This window comes from Psammomys obesus, unplaced genomic scaffold, assembly GCF_907164565.1.
Source record: "Psammomys obesus unplaced genomic scaffold, mPsaObe1.curated_primary_1811, whole genome shotgun sequence".
NCBI classification, from domain to species: domain Eukaryota; kingdom Metazoa; phylum Chordata; class Mammalia; order Rodentia; family Muridae; genus Psammomys; species Psammomys obesus.
This window is the reverse complement of record NW_026585797.1, coordinates 20,444,708-20,470,106: the sequence shown is the minus strand read 5'-3', so window position 1 is coordinate 20,470,106 and position 25,399 is coordinate 20,444,708. Positions and strand designations below refer to the sequence as shown.

At 41.5% G+C, this 25,399-nt stretch overlaps 1 protein-coding gene across 8 annotated transcripts in view; it reads right to left on the bottom strand.

Moving 5' to 3' along the window:
* The window catches only part of Epb41l2 (erythrocyte membrane protein band 4.1 like 2), a 154,174-nt gene that overhangs the window by 35,094 nt on the left and 93,681 nt on the right, over window positions 1-25,399 (bottom strand). For all 8 annotated transcript variants that reach the window (XM_055599308.1, XM_055599309.1, XM_055599310.1 and 5 more), the window contains exons 4-10: window positions 24,343-24,447; window positions 17,410-17,452; window positions 13,764-13,839; window positions 9,272-9,490; window positions 7,826-7,913; window positions 3,854-4,006; window positions 3,262-3,359 (exon numbers count right to left, since the gene is read on the bottom strand). In XM_055599308.1, the coding sequence (XP_055455283.1) occupies window positions 3,262-3,359; window positions 3,854-4,006; window positions 7,826-7,913; window positions 9,272-9,490; window positions 13,764-13,839; window positions 17,410-17,452; window positions 24,343-24,447 (782 nt within the window). The remainder of the gene's footprint in view (window positions 1-3,261; window positions 3,360-3,853; window positions 4,007-7,825; window positions 7,914-9,271; window positions 9,491-13,763; window positions 13,840-17,409; window positions 17,453-24,342; window positions 24,448-25,399) is intronic.

The window sequence follows — 25,399 nt, the reverse complement described above, 5'->3', positions numbered from 1 at the left end:
ACATGTAATAATACCACATTAGGTCATATGCAGTTTTATAATTGCGATGTGTTCACGAATTTTTTTTCAGCCCAACCAAAAGAGCAGCTGTTCTGAGCATGTATCAAGAGTATCTGAGATAGTGTAAACCATTTATGCAAACACATGTCTGATTTTGTGCTGCTCGTTTTAAGTGCCAAGTAAAAGGCCCATTATCATTAGCAATTGTGATTTATCCTCTTTCTGGTGAGGAAAACCACCTAACTCAAAAATCTGTCCTGCTAAGTGATTCCTTCTTAAAGAACAGAACTACACGTGATCCACAGAGATGACTGATACTCTTTCTTACCAGCATAATTCTAGATCTTCTGCGTGATGTTTTAGAAACATTCTGCTTAGTGAACGATGGGTTCTAGGTCAAGGCACGGTAAGGTATGACTACTAAGAGAGGTCACCCTCCATTAACTCAACACAGTATACATCCAGAAAAACACCCTCTTACATAAGTGATAAAAGAACCAATATACATCAGGCTTTATTGGCCCAAATCTATTCATGTGGTAAAGTGTAACTGTAAATCATTCCTCCTGGAAGTTTTCTGAAGGGTTACACACAGGCAGTGACGCTGAAAAAAATGCAGCCTAATGAACTGTATCTTTTTTGTTAAATTTTTATATTTTTACATTAATTACATTTTATTCACTTTGTATCCCAGCTGTATCTTTGACGGGCTGAACATGGTAGAGTTTCCCTAGCTAGCAATACAGCGAAACATGACCTCAAAATGCTTTGCGAACAGTACTTCACAAAAGGTCCTGGGCGGCACATAAGAGAGAAGCTGGCAGGGCAGAAGGTGAGGCTGCTGGGTCTTCCCTCTGCTCATGGTCTGGCTGCCATTCTTAGAGGAGCCCACCCCGTTTACCCACTTCCTGCAACAGGCAGCGATCACCTATGTCTAACAAGAGCATTAAAGGAACTCCAAGAGCTGTCATTTCCAACAGGACCCTCGCTGCTGACCCTCACAGGCCTTCTCTGGATCCAGTCTAACCTACTGCACTAACACTGTTATCTAGCTACACAGGAGGAAGTCCCATGCTCCTTCAGGAAGCATTTGCCTTAGCTACCAAGAAACATCATAAACTTTTCAAGGGCTCCTATGATTAGTTCAGCTGATTCAGACAGATTCCATTGAAATTAGTGTATTAGAGTAGTCTTAAAAACGGATCTGTTCCATTTCACCATAAGAACCAGTCATCTGTAATAGCAACGATTTGTTGTCTCTTAATGTGGTAGTGGTAATGATGACAATAAACATTATAAACCACAAACAGCTTATGTTTGCTTCATGTGTAAAATCTCATTTAATTTTGAAAACAATCCCATAAGAAAAAAAAGGAACCTTTGTTAGCATCACACAGAGATAACCAAGGTAAAGCAGAGGCTGAATAACATCACCACTACACGGCTAGCACGTGGCAGAACAGCATCTAATCCTAAGGTCTAAAGAAAACTCTTCACCCTATCTGGCTTTATATTGGGGGTAGTTCTAATGTTTTATTTTGATGCTAATTACTGGCCCTCAAGATCTGGTTCCTGCCTGGATACACCTATCCTTGTTGTGTAAATCTGACTAAGACATTATACCTGATTGGATGATTAAAGGGCTAAACCTGGGCAAGCCAGAATGGGGTAAAAGTGGTTAAGGTTCCCAGGCCTTAAAGGACAAGAGAATCTCAGCAAACAGTTGGATAGGAAGACAGGAGGCAAGAGGATGCCACGATAGGTTAGCTTGGAAAAGAAACCAAGTGGGCCAGGAGGAAGGACTCCAAGGATGGTGTGGATGGTCTTTTCTCGACCAAGATGAAAAATATAAGCAAGTATTTTAGGGTTACAGATGGAAGGTAGCTAAGATGGGGTGGTTAAGGAGGATGGCATTGGATGAGGGCAGGGAGATGGATGGATGAGGTTATTGAGACAGAGTAGGTAGAAACATCTGCCCAGCTCAAAGTAAATAAGGCAATTTTAAAATATAACAGGTGTCTGTGTCTTATTATTTGTTATAGGGAGTTAGATAACACCACTGCAATAATTATAGGGCAAATAATAAGCAACACTTTACAGCAACACTTTATAAACCACAATCACTAAAAACTGAGATGAAGGTAGTCAAACTACTTGTGACAAGACACCCCTAAATAAAAGATTTAAAAAGGACACAGAACACAGGCTATAGCTTGGGATTAGAGGAGATTTCAAGGATTTGCTATTGTTATTGTTGCTCTGTTGTTTGTTTCTCTATGTAGCTCTGGATTGCCATGAACTGACTATGCACACAAGGCTAGCCTTAAACTCACTACATAGACAAGGCTAGCCTTGGACTCACAGAGACCTGCCCTGCATTGACTTCCTGTTTAGATTAGAAGCTTAGGGGCTCTCTGGGGCTTTGTTCGTTTGGAGCTTTGGTTTTTAAGGAAGACATGAGTATGTAATTGGCCAAAAAATGTCAGAAACATCCACTAGAAAGTAAATTACCAAGTAGGATCCTTTGGGAAGAGATGAAATAAACAATCAAAGCAAAGCAATGTTTATCCACTCCTTGAAACAGGAGGTTAAGCAATGAAGGTGGTAAGATAAGTGATAGTGAATTAGGAAGGACTCATGATCCACACTTCTCCAGGGAAGGCACCTAGAGCCATCCCAAGGGCCGACAGGGATGAAAGCTCTAGATGACCATGAACGTTCCTGACTCCAAGGGGGCAAAAGAACTGGCTGGGAGCGGGTGGGTCCCACGAATGCTAGAAATTCTGAAATAGCACCAAAGCACAAGGCTGTGTCATTGCGTCAGTCACCACAGGAGTGCTTCCTCAGTTGGCACTTGGCAGCACAGATGTGCCACTCAGGACATCAGACTGACCTGATAGCAACACAGTGGGGAAGCTGCTGTGCTGGGAGGATGAGGGTTTGAGCACATGAATATTCTTGACAAAACAAAGAAATGGAACAGGGCTCAAGCTGAGTAAGAGGTTAAGTCCAGAAGAGCTGAATTGTAGCTAAGAAGACTGATGACAGGAAGGATGGCAGCAGGTGGACTGGTATGGCAGTGGTGGAAGGACAGACAGTGACAAGGTGATCAGAAGGCAGTGCAAAGCATGGCCTCAAGCAACAGAAATGGCCCCAGGAGAGCAAGAAGCCCTGGGGCAAGGCATAGATACATCAGCCATGCTATCCATTGGCCTAACCTGACAGGGCACCAATGGCAACCACACAAGACTTGCAAGTTACCTGTAGAAAGTGTGGTGCTCCACACATACTTTCCATAGCCTTTTAGCTGCCCGGTGGTTTGGCAATTTGAATCCAATGGTGCTCTCAAACTGTTCCAGCTGGAATAAATCCATAAAACAAAATCAGCCTATTTTTCAAGCACTGGCTACGTGGTAAACAGTTACAGTCATGTCTGTCAGAATTTTTCTTAATAAGTACTAGTTTATCAATATAGTTATCTAAAATAAAAAAAATCACATTGTGATACTATTTCTATAAAAAGCAAGTACTAATTGCCCATGGACCTAGTGAACTGATTATTCAGTGCCTCTCAAACACATTCCATTACTTAACTGAGTAAACAGAAACAAAGGAGCCCCCACTGTGTGGGGGAGCATAAAAAGATCCCCTTTTGTGAAAGACCTAGTGGTTGTGTATATCAGCAACAAGAATGTTCATATATCATCAAGAACGCTGGCTTCGGGGCCGGAAAACACCAGAGAAGAGCTTCTTTCTGCCGTATTTTAGTGGCAAGAACTCATTTACCTCCGCTACTTGTAGCGGGAGCGCTGACAGTGCATTAGTGATGCCACGGGTACACGGCGCTGCTTACCTCTGCTGGCCTGACTTTAATGTAGAAATGACTGCGCTTGTAGGAAATTTTCAGGATCTTTGGCCAAGCGAAGCGATTGATCCTCAGTCTGTCTTTGTAAATGAGAAGGCCGTTAGCACACACACCCAGCTTGATGTCCACACCTTCTGAGTCCTGCCAAGTGCAACCCATTGGACAGTCAGAACAACGAGTGTTACACAGACGGAGGCAAAGCAAACCTCAAGTGACTGAAAATGTCAACTTCACACATGTGCATTTAAATTTTAGTGAGAGCACCTAGGTTAATTGTAGGAGTAGAGCAAATGTTCATATTAAATTACTCATCTTCAGGAACTGGGTGGAATTTGCAAAATGATATGAACTATCATTTACAGGACACAGTAGTCTGCAAAAGATTCAATTCATGCATTTTTAAAAGTTAACAGGGAAGAAGGGGAAAAAAGGGCCAGACTCTGGCATCTGGAAAACGCTGAACACAGAGCACTTCCCTGGAGTGATCCCAGACCTAATGGATAGTCTGCTGACCTACTGTATGGGACATTCTGCTATCTCACTTTACCAAACTAAGATGGATTATGGGAGCTGACAGTGTTAAAATTATATTTTGCAAACACTAATCCACAGGATATGTCTCTTCTGGGCTGACAGTGTCGAAGCCTCTGAAATCTTTCAAGCATTTTCAGTGACTTAGTGCTGACACGCAGCTCTCATTGTGTACCCCTTCGGCTGGCAAACAGCAAAGACTGGAAACTGTTTCTGAAGTTATTAATAGTTTCCTTTTCCTGAAGACTAAATTTGGAATAGATGATAACATAGAATAATCACAAGCCTGAAAAGGGTTTATTTACCCACATAAATGTACAAACAAAAGCAGAACACTGACAGCTTGAAGTACATTTCAAAAGGAACAACTTCCCCTCAAATTTCACACAGCACTGAAGATGAGAGAGGCGCAATATGCAAATCACACAGTAGCTGTCCTCCAGGTGACAAGCGATCTCAGCCAGGAAAGATAAACTCAACACTATTACTCAGAGACACACACATGTAAAGAAATCATGAACAACACAGGATAAAGTTTCACACATGCAAAGACAAACAGCACATTGTCTAAGTCCCAATTCAATAACAGCATGTTTTGACAGCACCATTACTAAAATGATAAAACCCAATATATATATATATATATATATATATATTTTTTTTTTTTTTTTCAAAATAAAGGCACAGTTTAGCCAATTAATACTAATCTCATTCTCTACTGTGATGCCAGAATAATTCAAATACAAAGACACAGAATTACATTACACCACACTGAGGAAGCTTTAAATACTGGGCTGCCAAGATGACTCGGCCAACAAGTGCTTGCTGCAAAAGCCTGAGGATCTGAGTTCAAGCCTCAGAGCCACTATAAGGGTAGACGGAGAACACCAGCTCCACGGAGCTGTCTCTGCCCTCCGCACACGCCATGCACTGTGCACCACAGCACGTGTGCGTCTATCAAATACAAGACATTAATAAAATCCCAGACTTAAAATAGCCAATCTTCACTCACTGGTATCCTGGCGCCTGCCAGGTATCCCGTTATCCAACTCTCTCTAGGAATAGCAGATAAAGCTGGGTCAATTAGGCACAGGTGCCCAAACTACCTGGCACCAAACTCAGTGTGTGTATGCCAAAAGCATCAATAGCTATGGCCAAAGGGAGAGGGTGAGCAATGGCAGAAACAGCATGTTCTCACCATGGCTGAGGAGGTGACATTAGCTGGACATATGGACAAATCCAGTTCCATCTAGTCTGAAGCCATCTTTAGACAGGACAAATAAGTATTTTTATTTTACCGAAAAAGAAACTCCACGAGTATTCAAGCAAATCATTGCTGGCCCACATAACTGTTTTAAATTTATCAGTATTTGTGAAAACAGAATTGTTGATAAGGGGTATGAAGTGAAAGGAAGAAAAATATTTCTTAATTTCCCATGTCTGAAATATGCACTCAGCAACAATAAAAAAATAACTATGACTACAGAAATTACCACTTGCTCTGTCCTTGCAGAAGCTACCCTGTGTGGACAGTCTTCTGGGATGTTTGAGACATTCAAGAGCTTTTGTCCAAGATCAAAGAGAGGGAGGAATGTGTTTAGGGGCCCCAGGTTCAATACTTAGCCTCCCACCCTCTCAAAAGGATTCACACACACATCAAAATTAATAGGAAGTATAAAGATGGGAGAGTTTTAGTTCCAGACCTGTCCTCTCTTATTTTTTTGTTTCTTCAATAAATGAAAAGAAACTTAAAAAAACAAAAAAACACCTAGCATTAGATCATATTTACCATCTAGTAATATTTATCACAGTATCAGGCAGAGAGAACCACCAGCAATAGATGACATTAGACAAGTCACCCTCTTTACTACTTCATGTATTTATAAAATACATTCAAATTTCAAAACCATGGTACATGTGAAAGCATTTTTAATGTGGTGGCACACAGCTTTCATTCCAGCAACTTGGGAAGCAGAGGCAGGTAGATCTCTCTGAGTTCAAAGCCAGCCTATTTTACACAGCAAATTTCAGGCCTACCAGAGCTACAGCATGAGATCCTGATTCAAAATAAAACAAAGACCAAAACTAAAAAACTGAAACTCAGAGTAGATCTCATTCAAAGATGCCCAGGTAGACCTCATTTAAAGACACCCAAGAATTAGAGTCCTCAGAGGCCAAAAAAAAAAAAAACCCAAAACCAAACAAACAAAAGAAACCAAGCAAGAAAATGCTTCAAAACAGTAACTTTCTTTCTATACAGAGATCCAAGTGATTTTTATTTTCTTCTGTTTGCCTCTATTTTCTATGTTAAATGTACATCATTTTATAATAAAAGAAAAATACTGTTACATAAATAATGCCACCAAAAAAAAAAAAAAAAGAGTCCTTTGTAAATATTAGGCATAATAATACAAAACAAGAGCTTCTAATCCGAGGCCAAGAAAGGGAGGGTATTTATGGGTGAGAGCTTCCTGGTGGCACCCATAACTACCTCCTAAACTGTGTGTGACTGGCAGGGCAGGCAGAATCTCTCGGATACTGACTCTGCACAAGCCACACCCGTCTATCCTTTCGTCCTCCTACTGTGTCACCACTCCATGGAGGATCATGAAGCAAGGACACTTGCTAATGGCAGCCTCCCAATCAACCCCGCCTTCCCATCACAAGCCTCCATCATCCCACCCATGAGCTACTTCTGAAGCCCCCACCATCCCAACCATGTACTATCTGGAATTAGTCTGCAGAGCTTCATGACCTGGAGCCAGGGCATATTTGTGATGCTTTTTACCTTTTCACGCTTAAAGATCTGCTTTCTTCTCCCAAAAAAGAAGTGAGGAAAAGACAGGGAGTCAAGACTTCAGCACAGGTCTAACACAGAGGTTCTCAATCTTCCTAACACTGTGACCTGTTATTCCTCATGTTGTGGTGAGCCCCAACCATAAAATTACTTTCGCTGCCCTTCATACCTTAACTTTGCTACTGTTATATCTTATAATGTAAATGTCTATGTTTTACAATGGTCTTACATGAACCCTATGAAAGTGTTCTTCAAGCCCCCACCACCCACCCACACACCCACCCACACACATAAGGGGTCATGAGCCACAGGTTGCAAACCAATGGTCTAGAGCAGCTGGGACAAAGCATGAACTAGGACCAGAGGGTAAAGAGTAAAGGCTACTAAAGACAGTTCTGTGGTAAGACCTCTCAGGAGGCATTAATTAAAACTCTGACAAAAGAAGAAAGAAGTAGGGAGAGGACAAGTGATTTCCACACCCATGAATTTTATCAGTAGTCACCAAGAAATATTAAAGACCAAAAGCAGAGCCAAACAGTCTTTTCCAAAATGAACCAGGCTTTGTAAAACTCAGTTCTCAGAACTTTAGTCACTAAACTACAATAACATCATTCCCATTGAATTTACAATACCTTGGCATGGTGCAGGTCAACCCCATACATGGAAAGCCTCTTTGCATTTTCTAAGAACTGAGAATCAGCTTGTGCTGGAGATAAGCCCCTGAGAATCAAAAGAAACTGTGTTACTAGGAAATGCAATGTGCTCAAAATAGATGAAGTGTGTAGACAGGGAGAGCTGGGACCAAGGGAGTTACTCATATGTCTGCAGAAAAGAGAGTAAGAAACGCGATGCAGCTCCATCACTTCAGCTTCCTGCTAAGGTCAGGCAGTCTGGGCCTGCTCATTTCAGGACTGCAGACTTCTAACTTAACATTCATGTCCCTAACGTGATGCTTTTCATTATGCTCACTGGGGAGGAAAGCCTGGGCAATAACGGGAGAACATAGGCTAACCGAGAAGGGAACGGGATCAACTACTAACTGTACTTTAAAAACTATTCCTTCATTTAATTTTCCTATGATTCATCAGAATTACTTACTTTATTTTCTAGGTATGACAAACAGCATAGTATTCTGTCTACAGAAACAGATTTCTATTCCAATCACTTTCTCCAGCTAGCCAAATTTAAGCAACCAGCAAACAGGTCTCTGACCCAATAGTCTTCACTTCCACAACATTTTATACCTAGTAATTCAAATTTCAGTGACAGAACAAATGTCTGTTGAATAAAATTTAAATACAGAGGGGAGAAAAAGACAAATATTGCTCTTTAATTTTTTAAGCAAAAGCCAATGTATTTAAATCTTAAGCATTTTAAATCTGAAAGTTATTCAAATAATTTTAGTCAATATTTCATAAAATTATGGCTTTAAAGTATAAATACTTACAGCTTAGAGATATTAAAACTCATGTAACACTTCGTGTTGACTGAAACATTAAAGTATTCCAGGTCTACATGCCATTAAGTAACTTCAGTAACCCTCACCTAAGCCAAAGGGACATTTCTGTGGCTGGTGGAGCCATCTGCCCATTTCAGCTATCGCCTATCTATCACTACCTGAACTTCTAATTCAAATCCAGATGCTTCAATACCTCCCCTAGCTTTTTAAAAGTTGTATTTTCAGTCCTTGAAAATTAAAACATGTATATAGTGTTTTGATATCATCTAGCCCCAGTACCTCCCTGGCTTTCATACTGAGAGGCAGAGACATGTAAAGTAAGTGCCACAAACATCTGCTTCCCGAGCATGTTAAGGATAGGAAGGGAAGGGAGAAGGAAGTGTCTCATGGGAATATACATGTTATTCTGTAAAGGAGTTAATCAAGAACACAATCCCCATATTACACTACAAAGAACAGTAAATGGGTATCTCAGGAGCAGGAGGTTGTCTCCATCAGCACTGGACAAGCTCCAGAAGGAGCAAGCAGATAAGCCAAAACTTTGCTCCCAAATGCCAAGCAAGCATTCCAGACTGTCTACCTTGACGGCAGCTGCCTGTCAGGCTACCAATCGACAGACCTGTGAGTTTTATGCAGTTCTGCCACCTTTTCTTCCAGCTCCTTGGTTTGGCTTGGGGCAAACCGGAAGTCACCAAGATCAATGCTGTCATACTCTTCTGGGTCATAGTCTCCGTGCTCAGCCTGAAGTGTGTAGGATCCCAAGAGGGCATGAGTCACAAAGGAGCAGGGCAGGCGGCCAGAGGCGATGTCCTGCCGCAGCTGAAGGCACAAGAAGTATCTAGAGGGACAGGGAGAGAGAAGGGTGGAAAACACTAGTTAACAGTTTAGCCCCCTCAAGTCCTTAAATCTTAGTATTCCACTGCACACGGATATACATAGTTGGGACTATTTTTTTTTTTGCTTTTTTAAATTTTTAATTTTTATTAATTACACTTTATTCACTTTGTATCCCACCTGTAGCTCCCTCCCTCCTCCCCTCCCAATCCCACCCTCCCCCTTCTCCACGCATGCCCTTCCCCAAGTCCACAGATAAGGGAGCTCCTCATTCCCTTCCTTCTGATCCTAGCCTATCAGATCTCATCAGGAGTGGCTGCATTGTCTTCCTCTGTGGCCTGGTAAGACTGCACCCCCCTGGGGGTGGTGATCAAAGAGCAGGCCAATCAGTTCATGTCAGAGACAGTCTCTGTTCCCATTACTATGGAACCCACTTGGACACTGAACTGCCATGGGCTACATCTGTGCAGGGGTTCTAGAGTATGTCCATAAATGGTCCTTGGTTGGAGCATCAGTCTCAGAAAAAACCCTTGTGCCCAGATTTTTTGGTTCTGTTGCTCTCCTTGTGGAGCCTCCTGTCCTCTCCAGGTCTTACTATTTCCTACTTCTTTCATAAGACTCCCTGCACTCTGCCCAAAGGTTGGCCTTAAGTCTCAGTATCAAAGTCTGCTTTGATACCCTCCAGGGTAGAGTCTTTCGGAGGCCCTCTGTGGCAGGCTTATTGGGACTATTTATATTCACAGCAAAAACAGCCTTCCCATAACATGAAGGTTAACTCTGCTCCTTCAGCTCCTAAAACTGTGTAAAGTTAGTTAAGAGAATAGACATCTTGACAGTAATCATTCACAAAATATGTATGCATATATATTAATCAGTCACTCCTGCTCACAGCTACCCTTTCCATACCAGTATCTTCTTTTCCTGAAATGCTTTTTTAAGTCATACTGCAGTCTACACTGCAGCCCTTGCTTGTCCACTGCCTAGTCTGAGATAACTAGCGCAGTTTTGCAGAAAGAGAAAGCACTCTGAAGCCCCGAGAGCTGATCTGTAGTTGTGAGCAAGTTAATGTACTTGCCCAAGGCTAATGTGATACCTTTACCGTGAGAAATCTTTGCAGGGTAAAGGTCAGATGCATAAATAAACAGTTCTCGTGGAGCCTGGGAATACCTAACTGGAGGCTCTAACAGCAACAGCTACCTGCAGTCAGTAATCTCATTGTCTCACTCCACCATTACATGAGAAGTTTTGTTTTCTACTAAATACAAAATGTGATTTCTTTTCTGTGAGGATTTTTTTTTTCTTTCAGCCCCATTATCAACCCCTTTGGGGAACATATGTTAAAAGCTGATTTAAAAGATCTTTTTGGGGTTATCATTCACAATGCCACTTGACTACCTTCTCCCAGTGATGACCTCTACCCACGCCTGTAAGTCCCACTCATTGCACCCTTTTCCTGTCTTCTACCCCACAAGCAAGGGCGGCACAGCATCTGGGCAGGCCTTGGGGCTGGGGAATCAGAGAGGAACCAGACAGGGTTCCAGTTTGGCTTAGCTGTGCGGGTTTCCGTGGGTGTATCCCACAAAGGAAAGAAATGCTAGGATCATCACAGCCCCACACTTATCAAAGGGTTCACACAAGCACTGGCAATTGCTCTGGGATGTTCTAGGTAAAGCAGTCTTCTCACGGACGCTATAGTCTGGGTATTTTCATGCGTTTCAAGCGTCCTCTTTTTAAGGAAGGCTGTATTCGCTTGACCTCTCGAATCACAGAATCACAGCTGAGCTTCTCCAGAGAACTGGTTTTGAGGCTGGAGTCCAGGCTGTCCTGAACTCGAACAGCACCTGCTGCTCATCCATGTGCCCCTCACATGCGCTGGTCCTCCCACTCTCAGAACCAAGACTTAACACTTTCAAAGAAAACCTGGCAAAAGCTCTCTCAATTTCCCAGCTGATTTCTTTACATAGTATGAGATTTCATTCTGAATAGTGTTCCTGGCCTCTCCAAAAGCCTGCTGACCTTCGAAATGTCGTGTCACAGTGAGGATTTCAATTGGGACAGCTACAGGTCTCAAGCAGCTGGTTGGTCCTGCTACACATGGGGTCTTCCGTCAGAGCAGGCACACACCATTCTCCCCACCACAGGATGAGAAACTTTTCACGCACTTTTTACACAGAAAACTAAACATATGCCTATATAATAAAGCCGCAATCACCAGAGGATTCTCATTCCCCACACACACTATTGCCAGGAAACGCCCACTACACTCCTTGTTAAGAGGCTCTTCCACGGAGGAACTATTCCCTATGTGGCAACACACCAGAGATCTTGCTCAAGAAACTCACTGAGCAGGTACAAGAGCTACTATTTATTATGATTTATTCGCTGGAGCTACCCGAGTCAAGGCATGATTAAAATGTGAGTAGCAATTAGTTAGCGCAGCAGTGCACAGGTATTCAGCAACAGGCAGCAAGGTGAGAGCAAACCTAACACCTGCCATTTTCCAACCTTGGCAATAAATGTCCATTATTTGACGTTCTCGTGAGCATTCAACACCAGCAAGGCAAACTGGCCCACCAGAAGCACCAAAAGCACAGGCTCCGGAGACCTGCCGTCCTCCTCTAAGTCCCTTTCGTTTTCTGAAGTACAGACACTACACAGTTTTCCTCGGCTACGTGTGTAACTGCACAAGCCTGCACAGTAACTGTCATTTGCACTAACTCCTCACAAAGTTAAGAAATCCTATTACACACCTAGTCTACCGGGACTGAGATGTCCAGAAACTTGATCCACAACCTTCCTTGGTTACCGTTAATGACCCTGTCTCACAGCTCAGCAAATGCTCTTGCTTTTAAACTCAATCCTTGTCTGTAACATAAGTGTATTCTCACTCACATAATCTTGAGAGAGGTGAGAATGAAACCGCTATCGTTGACTCTACAAAAGCTCTCTACTCCGCCATTTCTTTTACTGTGTGGGGTGGAGCACTAAGGAAGAAAAGCCAGCAGTCCAAATGACTTTCAAGACAAATTTCCAGGGCTGGGGAGAGGTCAGATAGGAAAGTGATTGTTGTGCAAAGAGAAGGACCTGAGCTTCAGGCCCAGCACCCACAGGAACACCCAGGCACAGTGGTGTGTACTTATCATCCCACTGCTGCAGGAGGACAGGAACATCTCTGAGGCTTGCTGACCCCACACACCTACCCCACACAGTTGAGCAAGGCGGGGCTGGAGAGACGGCTCAGTGGCTAAGAGCACACACTGAAGAGGACTGATGTGGGAGCTTGGAGCTGCCTGTATCCTCAACTGCAACTGCCTGTAACTTCATCGCAGAGGAGTCAGACACCCTCTGCTGGTCTCCAGGGGGTGGTGTGCACCTCTGTGCACATACCCACACATATTCAAAGTAAAATAAATGCTAAAGCAAAACAACAAAAGCCAAGGCAGATGGCTCCTGAGCTTGACTACTGACTACCACATTCATGTGCACAAGAGCATGCACACGCACCCCCATACACACACACACACACACAGCCCAGAGATTTCTTTACATACTAAATGGATAAATACAAATACATGACACCTGTACAATGAGACTAACACAGGTATACATGGGGTATACTATTAAGAAGAAACACTTGCACACTGAAAGCTAAAATACTAAAATGCCTTTAAACTTCCAGCAATATTTTAAGTGTTTTATTATTTGAATATAAAAGAAGAACCAAAGAAGAGTAAATAAAAGTTTTGAAACTAGCAATACTTCGAGCTATTTGAGACAAGATCCATTTTTAACTGACATCTAAGTTTGCTTTATTTTTAAAGCTGCTTGAGGCTGAGTGATGGCTCAGCAGATACAGGCACTTGCAGCCCAAAGATATGAGCTCACTCCCTACAATCCATACAGAGGTGGGAGAAGAAAAGAGACTCCACAAAGTTGTGCTCTTACTTCCCCATGTCCATCCTGGCATGCACCCCCACATACACAATGATATGTATTAAATGCCTAGAGGGGGGAAAGAGATAGCTTTGCTTCCCAGCACCCCCACTCCAGCGCAGAAGTGCCTATAGCTCATTTCCCTTTTCTTTCCCATGGGTATTAGACATACATGCATGTGGTGCACACACAGATAAGCATGCACACATGTGGTGCACATACACTACAAAGATTTATACTGCACTTTCTCTATTGCTTTGACTTTCAGCTTACAGCCGTACTCACAGAACACAGAGATAATAGCTATAAGCAAAGATTCGTTTCAAAATGTAAACACAGGGTACCTGGTGATGTCTTCAGTCAATTGGGAAGGATCCGGAGGATAAAACTTCACATTGAAAGTGAACAGCCAGGGAAGATCTGTGATTATAAAATGTTAGTTATTTACAGGTTTGGGGGATTGTTGTTTTTTTTGTTTGTTTGTTTTGTTTAAGTAATTTAGTATCACCTAGACGTTACCAATGAAATGTTTTTTAAAAAATAGAAATTAACATATATAAGCCTCTACTAAAGAAAAAAGGCTTAATTTTTATAACTATGTATTTTATATAGCAATTTATTATACAATAAATTGAATGATCTCCATTAAATAGTTCTGAGATAAACCTGTTTCACCCATGGGATTTCCATTGTTAAATACTCCCCATTCTTTAAAAACAAAAAATACTTGGGATTTCCAAATTGTTGGCAAAAGATGAAAATGTTCAAGTGTTCGCAGTAGCCATCAGGAAACAACGCTCTGTGTAACAGGACTGTTCGACATATTCTAAAGATAGGAACGTAGGGTAAGACCCTGACTGCTTTATGAAGACTTCTCAGGTTTCAGAGTGCACCTGCAGGACCATGCCACTGTCAAATACCCAGACTGTGCATGGTCATTCTATGGGGTGACAGCCAAGCCATAATCAAGTAAGGCTCCCTTCACCAGACCACCCTTTCCCAAGGGTCCCCTGTTTATCTGGTAAACATGTTAACACCAGCACAGAACTACACAGGTCTGACTACATGCATGCATTTTTACTAGAGTATCTGCACTTTAGGATGTATTTCCAAATCCCAAAAATGCTAAAGATTTTCAGCTGACAAAAACTGTATACATTTATGGTACAAAAGATACATGAAATATGTATAGACTATGGAATGGCTAAATCAAGTAAGTTAACCAAGAAATTACCTCATATACTTATTTTCATGGTAAGTACACTTAAAATCTACTTGTAATTTTCAATTTAATTGCTATCCCTAACTTTACATAAAAAATAGTTCAATTAATTACAGGTTATTTATATATTAATCACAGGCAGGTTGTAGACATACAGCCTAATTGCTATACTACTGAGAGAATAACCAAAATTTAAGGCAAATTTTAGATGAGGACCACTAGGCAAGTCCTTCTACCTGCCTATTACCTATAAAAAACTACTAGGATAAAATCAAAGGAGTTCTTTATCGCCCGCGATAGGAAAACTATACTTTCTAAGCTGCACTCATGGAGGACACAGTGTGGGTATCATTTAAAGAACTCTACTGTCTAAAAAAGCCACACTGAATCGTGTGCTGCTATTCCTTTTGCCAAACCATGAAGGCAAATGTCCTGAAATAACTCTTAAAAAACACTTCATAAATAACCAAGACATAAGAACATGATTCATAATCAACAGGAGTCTTGCTTTCCAAGTTTTTTAAGCACTTTTTTATTCAAAGTCTCCTTTCATGTTTTCAAACTTTCTTTTTAAGTTTTTTTTGAAGGGCAATTTCCAACAGGAAATGTCTACAAATCTGAGTGGCACAAAACAAACTACAGTAAAGAACTCTATGGGCCATCAATCACATTTCAGACATTGCCCTGCTCTCTTGGGTCACCTGCCAGTTCTGGGTTCACAGTAAGTACAGGAACTCTATTTTCTTAGCACACACACTTTACAGAGTGTGTATCAGTTGCAGAAGGGACAAAAATTTTTTTTGCTGGGACAGTTTCCTCAATAATGCCAGCATAATGCAGCTCTGTCTACTCACTACTTCCTCTTTGCTTTTCCATCATGCATTAAACAGGAAGTAATAAATGCAAAGGAGAAAGGAAAGAAGGCAATGGATGCTGGGACGTCAGAGCAGCTCAAAGCTCAGAGAGCCAACCATTCCAGAACGCATGGCACTATTCCAGCTTTTGTACTCAAAGTCCCAAGTTCCAGAGTATGCCTAAGTTCCAGACAAGGCAGAAAGACTGGCCAGTGAAAAGCTATTTGGATAAGGTAAAAGAGATGAATCTACAAATAGAGGATATAAGAACAACATATAAGCTCAAACCAAAGAGCAGAAAACCAGCTATGATTGTACATTCCTATAATCCCAGCACTCAGGAGGCTAAAGCATGAGGACTATGAATTCACTACCAGCATAGGCAGCAGTAAAACCTTGTACATAAATAAAAAATAATAAACAAACAAACAAATAAAATGTAGAAGGGGAAGACGATAGTAAGACCAAGCTTTGTTTTTGAGGCGATAGAAAAACATAATAAAACAGAAGACTGAACAGTAAAAGAGGAGACAGGAGGTACACAGAAACAGAACTGTTTCAGTGCTCTGATGTTAGAATAGTAAAAGAGTAGAAAATGTACGAATGTTATCAACAATTCAGGAGTTTTGCTGGTTAGTTCTCCCTGGACAGCCCTCAGGCCCAGTCTAAGAAGCACTGTGATGACCATGACTGTTCGTTCTTCAGAATTTTAGCCCCAAGTCTAAGGACTCCTCTTGTCCTTGGCTTCCTCGTGTCTTAAGTGAATACCAGGACCCTATCAGAGACTTCTCCGTGGTGCTAACATTTCTTGCCACTGCTATCACCTACAAGGCCATAAACAGAGGCATGCCTCTCCTGGCTCCTGAGGCTGCTTAGGTGGGAAGCATGGAACCATTTGAGAATTACTACAGGGAAAATAAAAGGTGAAAATGAAAAGGAGCAGGCAGAATAAAGTGGTCTTGACCTTTGGGGGAAATGAACTGTAGAGAAGATAGGCACCTCAGCACCTCTGGAAAAAAGACTTCTATTGAGCCATATTCCCTGCACTGTGCACTAGGTAGGTGCAAGCTGGTGTGCCCCTAGGGCTTAGGACATGCTTAGCAACTAAAATTTACTATTTCAAATTAAAAGGAACAGTACAATTATATTAGGTATACATAAAGCAAACTGTCTCAAACAAAAGGTAGAGTCTGAGGCTGGAGAGATGCTCAATCTGCACAATTCAATGTCCAGCACCTGTGTGACAGCAGGGCACAGCAGTGGCGTGCATCCAAACCCTAGACTGGGAGCAGACACTGTAGACTCAGGCAGTTTGGTAACCTCAACGGCCTGGCAATCTAGTCAAATTCATGGGCTCCAGGTTCAGTGAGGAAATGTTATCTCAAAAAAAAACAAGTCTGAGAATAATCAAGGAAGACACCAAAGTTGACCTCTACTGCGTGCACTCTTTCCTCCCTCTCTCTCTCCCACACTGCACACATTCATAAATGTCACACATTCATAAATGTCACCCCAAAATGTCCAAATAGTTTTTTAAAAGCCAGGTTGTTACCTCATACAAGCAGATTTCACACACATGTAAGCCTAAACCTACCGCCTCCTAAAAGGGAAAAGTCTCTAAGCCACCCACAGTCACGATACTTTGGCTTTGCTGTTGCCGTGTAGGGTAGGGTCGCACTGTGCAGCCTACAGTGGCCTGGTGCTCAGGATTCCCTGCCTCAGCCTCTTGAGTGTTAGGACTCCAAGCACCTGGTACCATGCCCAGCTAAAGCCACTTCTACAGTATCTTCGTTGATTTCAGCATCCAAAAGAAAGCCTTCACTCCATCCTATGCTACTATTACAGTATTTCTTCCTATAGGCTTTTATTAAAGGCAGAAGTAACGGACTAATATAAGTATGTTTCTTTACTCACTTCTCAGCTGTCTCTTTATCTCTTTTGCAGGATCTAGCCAGTTCTGTAGGAGGAAAGAAAAAGTTAGTTATCCATAAGAACTATCTCCAAATCACATGGAACAGTTTATATAAGTATATACATTAGAGCTCATAAGTAGCTAAAAGGTATAACAGTTTACAGTCCATACCTTATAGCAGCTTTCACCTGTTAGCATTCTACTGGGCGCATGCGTGTGTGTGTGTGTGTGTGTGTGTGTGTGTGTGTGTGTGTGTGTGTGTGTGTGTGTTTGTAATTGAGTGCACATGTGTGAGTGGGTGTAAGTGTATGTGATAAAATGTTAAATATCTTTAATATGGTAGCGGTTAGCTATAATTCATCTATATATAATTTTTATTACAAAAAATGATTCACAAATCACCCCTCAGACATTAAAATAGTAAATCATTCATAGTTTATCTTAAGAATAAAATGTGAGTTGGAAACTGCTGGCTCAAAAGTACATCTGCCTTGATCCAAAACAGTCACTTCAACCCCGGAAGGCAACTTCTTCACACCCTTCAGCCTCCAGTCACTGTAACTCCTCCATACCAAGGAGAGAGCTAACGTGTCAGATTACAGACAGTATTTTCCTTTCTGATCTTGAGAAAAAATTGTCCCTTCCTTTCTTTTCTTTCCTCTCTCATTTGAATTTAGAAAACAAAATTCTGAAACATCCTTCCATTTGCCTCTCATTTCTATCCTTTGAGAGAGATAACCAAAAACAAAAGAAAACAAAAAACCATTATGTTTTAAAGCAAAGGGAAGGAAGGAAGGAAGGAAGGAAGGAAGGAAGGAAGGAAGGAAGGAAGGAAGGAAGGAAGGAAGGAAGGAAGGAAGGAAGGAGGAAGGGAGAGACAGAGGGAAGGAGGGAGAGAGGAAAGGAAGAAGGGAGGGATGGAGGGAGAAAGGAAGGGGGGGGACCAACAAAACCTGAGCCACATAAAGACAGTAAAGTTTTCAAACTAAAGCAAACACTTCCCACAAATTATCAAAATTTGTACTTTGTGTTTTCCACCCTATTGTTAAGTCATAGGAAGTCCATTCCCTTTTGTAATGCAGAACAAGTGCATTTTCTGAGAAACAACACACTGATCTAACAATTGCCTTTATAGCAAGTAAATCTGATAGTAATGCATCATAACACCTATATTTAAACACAGGTTTATTCCCACACAGAAAGAACAAAATGTCTGTTGTTCCCTCAGAGACAAGTGCCTGTCAGTCTATGAAATGGTACAACAGACCCTGACACACCACTAAGAAGCACTGACAGCAGCCTCCTTGGAAAGCAGCCCTCAGATCTGACTACCACTCACAAGAACTCTGGCCACAGGGATCCAGACACAACTAACAAGGCAGGAGTGTCCCTGTACTAATACTGATCACAGTCCAAGCTCTCTCTGCAGAGCCACCGGAGCATGGTCCAATCTCACTGATGTCCCAGCTGCATGCACTAATGTGAGAGCCAGTGAGTCCCTGAAATGGTCCTTCCAGTGCCATGTTAGGAAGCAGCTCTATTTTCCACTCAGAAAAAAAAAAAAAAAGTGTAGCATTCAGAGTCCTCAGCCTGCAGCTGTTGTCCTACACAGCTGGCTCACAAATGGGCAGCTCTGATTACTGCATAAGAACAGGAAAAGCACAGCATTCAGCTCCTAGTTCAGGCTGGACTGGGGCTGGAGATGTGGAGGAGGTTGACATGTGAAACCAAGACAGTAAAAGTCACACAAAGAGACAGAATCAGACAACTGGTACAAACTCAAACAAGAACCCTTACATCATGGGCACAAAAAAGACAGAAAGGGGGCTCTGCTGGTCTCGCAGACAGACCCCGCCAAATTCCAGTTTCCTTAAGGATAGGCACACACTACTAAAGAGAAGCCAAAGGCATCTGTGTTCCAGGAAAAAACGATGGAAGACATCTTCTGTAACCCCGCAGACTAACCATAGGTACCAGCTGTCACACTTTCCATCCTTAGCACTAATTCCTCCAATACCTGATCATAGTCAGGGAAGGAGGCTCTACAGATCTAGACATTCATGAGTGACAAGTTGGCAAACTAAACTGAGATAGTCACTCTTAGGCCACTTTCCACAACACTGACTGCCAAGACAGTAGAAGGCTGTTGCAGCATCTTATGTCAGATCTGCTCTAGTCTGCTTTTCTGTGAAAGAAAAAAAAAAGAGAGAGAGAGAGAGGAAGGAAAGAAGGAAGGAAGGAAGGAAGGAAGGAAGGAAGGAAGGAAGGAGAAGAGAAAAAAAGAAAAAGAAAAAGCAACTTGGGGGTGGGAAGTGTTTAATGTTTATATGGCTTGCACTTGCAGGTTGGGGAAGCAGAGACCATGGAGCAATATAGTCTCTGGATTATCATTTACACATAAGCATAAACTACTTGCGCTCCTTGATTCTGACTCTTAAGACAGGGTCTCACCACCCAGTCAGGTTGTTCTTGGCTCTCCCAATCCTCCTCACTTTTCCAAGTGCTGGGAAAGCATAATCTGTGTCCCAGCATACTTGCCAAACAAAAAAAATGAAACAAAATAAAGCAACTTCTCTGGGTTGACACTTAGGAAAGGACAAGATAAAGCACAAGACGGAAGAAATGAAGACTGGCGTCAGTGAATAAAGGAGATAATAAGATCAAAGATGGTGGCAAGTTGACAGATATCCACAAGCGTAAACACACGCTATCCCCTAGGGAAACAGAGGGTGTGTCCTTACAATGTTAGAGAAGTGGCTACTCCAGCCACAGATGCAAACTCTGGGCTTAGCAGTCCTAGCACCAATTCTATGACTTGTCCCCATGAAGTTTCAATTTCTTCAACATGAAAACAGAAATCACAACACCTACGCAACTAAAACAAAAACCTTCCACTCTATAGTCTCACATGACTCTTCAGGCTGGATCTTAAGATTCCAGAGTCTGAACCCCTCACCCCAAACCAGTCTGCCTGTGTCTTCATTTGTCCTGGGAAGCCCTGGGTGAGCTGGGTCGAGAATTTAACAAAGTCAACTAAAGTCATCTTGTTGTAGCAAATGTTGGAAGGATGAAGCTAGTCTTAAGTCTCCACTCTTCTACAGAATACACGGTGCTGAAGCAGACTGCTGTGCACTATACGCACTGAACCACATTCCACTGTCCAACGGCAGTCTGCCGAAATGCTGCTGTCACAGTGACACTTACTACCCATCTGGAGAATGGAAGGTTATAAAGTTTAGATGAACTGAATATAGAATCTCGCTTAAAGTTGGTTTATATGTGCAAAGGGTTTACTATGAGCTTTTGTTCTGCTTCTGGGGAAGTGTGGTCTGGCTATTAGACAACTGCTTTAATCTTCGTAAAGCGAGCTTGCCTATCAACTATGCTTCTTCTAACAAGCACTTCTTGCAATATGGTTGGTAGCAAAACGACTTATAATGCCTGGGCCAAATGCCTAACTCTATTAACAACAGAAGTTCAAGACTTTTCTCTGTAAACAAAGTTCAGTATCTTTAATGATTAATTCATTTAAACATGAATACCAAAACTACTTAGACTTATAATTCTGTATCAAAGAATAACATGCTGCTGCTTAATTCTATGTACTTTTAATATTTTTTATAGCAAGGTTTAAAAGAGACTTTTCAATGGACACTGAAAAGTTTGAAAGCATAATCACTATAAACTGAGAGGCATCCAACTCAGAGTCACAACAACTAACCAAAGACAGTAGAGATTTTTCCCTGATGACAAGTTGTTATGCAAAATATTTATAGCTCTGCCTGAATTCCACTTTACAAAAGGCTGAAGTAAGTACCTGAGACTTCTTTAAAAACATATAATACTTTGCACGAGAAAGAAACACAGAGCTGGGGATCTAGCAAAGTGGTTGAGCTTGGCATATACACAACACAGAAAGACACACCCCCACATCCACAGTGGAAACCTCAAGAACTTCAAAGGAGGAATGACGAACCTAAGTTCAGATGACAGTTTCACGATTTCTGGGGGGAGGAGAAGAAAAAGAGACTACACACAGCCATACATGTATTTAAGAACTGGATTTTGTCTATACGTATTTATTATATATAAACACTAAGGTATCCAAAAAGCTATGCAATGTGAATGTTAAAGTCACATAAACATGTAATTTAATAGTCAGCTACACTTGCATGTTCATGTCCCTTGAGGCTCACAAAGGATGCTTCTTTGTCTGCTCTTGACATTCTACAGTTAAAGACTACATGCCAGCAAGTGTCCATCCCCTTTCACAAGTGTGTTCCTGCGACGTTTCCTAAGAAAAACTAAATAGGGAACGCTGCTCTGCTTTTTCAGCACTGGCACCTTCCTGTCAATGAGCAGGCTGCGGTGAACCCACCATGTCTAGCCTTACATATCTCAGAGGTGAAGAGGCTGAACTGTCCACCTCTGAGCTGTACTCCCAGCCTGCTCCCTACCGTAGTATCTGTTTTAACAATCTTAAGCTCCCAGACTTTGGCCATCCCCTTCCACAACCAAACCCTGGGACTCTGTCATCACAAAACTCTACCCCTCACTAGACTTCAGCAGCCTATTTTCAGATAAAATCAGAGTAAAGAGGAGAAAACACACACACACACACACACGTGAGGTTTTACTAAATATGCTTATGACAAGGAAACTGCTAACTTCCTTTGAGCTGGGGATAGAAGAAGATAGAAGACAGGCCTGCCTTGGGGTGGGAGAACTTCTCTCATAGTAAGATATTTAGAGAGCTCTTTAGGAAAGGCAGGCACTTACATAATAAGAGAAAGAAACTGCCATGAGGAATGCTATGTATGAGCAGGGAGATACGCCAGCAAGACTCACTTGGGAAGCAAAATCTGGCAAGCACTTACTGTCAACTGCTCTGAGTCACTGCTGAGAAGAAAGCTCACGATGACTGTAGATTAAACTGTATGCATGAAATGTTTCTAAGTAAGGCTGAGATCACAGACACCTGACTATTGATAGAGGTAAGGAGAAACAAGAATCCAAAACTGTTCTTCAGGGGCAGGCACCATTCAAGGGGAAGATCAAGTTTGCTTTTAAACCAGGAGTGTTCAGTAGACAGCAGAGTATATGGATCAGAGGTTCAGGTGTAAGATATGAACTAGACATGTGTATTGAAAGTTTAAAATAAAAAAAGTAGTAAATCCTATTTCTATGTAGTATCTTATTCAAAAGAAATGTTCCGGAAATACTTAACTTCCTAGTGCTGTTTATTTTGTCTGTACTAACAAAGAGTTAATACCAAGCTGAGTTGTTTTTATATTTTACAAAAATTAAACATTCCTATGAACCCACCAATAAACAGTCTCAGGGGAAAAAAAAAGATATGGTTGCCAAGTCCCCAACACTTCCTCTTTTGGAGCTTTGAGGAGTAACAGACAAGCACATGATTGGAACCATTACCAACTTGTAAATTACAAGACCAACTTGTAATTCACTGCTCCAAAAGGCATTTGGCTTGTTTAGTGAAGTGTGTTATTACTTCTGAGGACACTGCTCTAAACAGTCTAATAAAAATACTATTCAGCAGGCAAGCATGCAATTTGTCTTAAGTCTGAAGGTAGAATTAAACCACAAATTACAGATCAGGGAGTTAAAGCTGAGCAAGCTGAGAAAACTTAATTTGCATATAATTATCATGCCTTAAAATAAAAGTGTTTATCTCATTACTAAGATATGTAAATACAAACAATGGCACGGTACGGGCAAATAACAAAATATGCACTATGCTTCCTCCAATGGCTACAGTGTTCTACTGCTTGAGATGTGAATGCTTGATAATAGACAGAAACCTCTTTCTCCATAACTCAGTGCTCTATACTTCTTAACAGAATGCTCACACGGGGTCGGTGCACAGCAACAATCTAAGATACTAAATGAGCTTCCTCTGTAGAGTACAACTCTGGACCAATTCAGTCCTCCATCCTTTACTCAACATCTCTCACCCACACCAATCATAGATACTCACAAAATACGGTATAAGAGGAAAGGCCCTTTTCCTAATAATGTTGATGGCTAGAAGTTAGTCCTGGTTCTGCCAGAAAGGGTCAATACTTCCATTCTGAATTTACCTGTCAAACTGAAAATCTCAGTTCTACAAAATTAGTACAAACTTCAGATCACACACCACACTATGCTCTGTAAAAACTCAGAGTAGACATGATCTCGGCACACTCCTGTCATTTGGCAGCTCAACTCCAAGGGCCAGTCCAGCACTGCCTGGTCAAGCATCACCTGGTCCAGCTACCTTTTGCCTACAGCAGCCCAACCACAGGGATACCAGTATCTTTCCCACACAAAGCCACCCATGTCCACTGAGCAAGACACATACTTCTTCCCACATCTCTAAGCAAGCACTCATGTACTTTCTCCCAACAGTTCTGGTACCCACTTCCCTATTTTCAGGCTTTTTCAGTAACTACCCAGGGGACTGCTCATCTGTATGTTGGCAAAATGAAGCTACTGGCCAGCCTCAGTATTTAGCACCATGAGGCAAAAATAGGACATGACTGAGATAATATTACTTAAAAAGATAATCTTCACATTACAGCATCAATTTTCCCAAGATTGAATCATTTAATGTATGTGTTTTGAATTACTTTCCCCTCAACAATTCGCTATATAATTGATTCCACTGTGAATTCAAGAGCTAAAGCTTTCTCATAATTTTAAAATCAGTTTTTTCAATCTCAAGATAAGAAACATTCCCTTCCATTCTATCTGCTTATGATGGGAGAAAGCATTATTTGAACCCAAAACGCCAAAAAGCTTTAGTGAGTCTCTCACATGATCATTTTAAATATTTGCCACAGTCTCATAATAAATGTGCAAATAAAAGTTAAAATTACTCTGAAAATTAAACTGGATAAGAAAAAAAAAGTAGACATAAAGTTGAAATCACTTACTTTCTGCTCAGGATTTTCCTGAATTAGAAGTCCAAAGTAGTCCTTCTCCAAGAGATTGAGGTGTTCGCACACTCTGTCAAACAACGCTTGCCCCTTAGCACGTTTCTGCAGAAAAACAAAGCACATCCTTACTTTTTTACAGATCACAAAACGGAAATGAGATGTTGACCAGGAAAGGGTGAAGAACACATGTGACATAAACGAAGAAAGGGTGGGAGCGTGCAAGAGGACGAATAACAGGGGAGAAGAGAAACAACAAAACAAATTTTGTGTGAACAATGCCATAATAAAACCTATTTTATATACTAATACAAATTATAAAAGAGTATTTTCAAAGCATCGATTTATTCCAAGTTAATATAAAGCATTTATTTTTCTAATGTTCAATCAATGCAAAGTATGACTGCCACTCTCATCAGATACTTACAAGATTAGGAAAACAAAATGCTGACTATCATCTATTCCTACGAACAACAGTGAAAACGTATGCTCAAAGTGTTCCCTTCAAAACCTGAGGATGACTCGCACCCATTCTAAAAGACGCTGCCCTATGAACCTGCCTTCACTTCACACAGCGTCCATGGCCCCTACGAGCTGTCTGATGTGCTCTCACACAACTCCCACTGGCAGCACTGGGGCTTAGTTTTCTTGTCGTTGCTGTTGTTCCAAGTTATTTGTACAACACTCGCTTTTCCATTTAAATTACCCTTTTATTTCTAATTTTCTAGAGAATATAGCATTCATTCTTTAGGAAACTTAATAGAGATTTAAAAGCCCCAGGAAGCCATATTTCTATGGCTTTTTCGAGTGATTTAACCAGTGACAAAGCATACTTATTTCCAATTAAGACACACAACCTTGGAATGTCCCAACTGAGTTCAATCAGACACATGTCTCCTCCCCACAGGCATGTATACATGCCACAACTAGATGGCCAGTAAAACTACAACAGGACCAATTAAAGCAGATTTCAGTGGACATTATCAAAACATGCACCTGCCCATTAATGCAGTACAGAGAAATTACACATGCAAATGTGCACACAGAGAGAGAATGA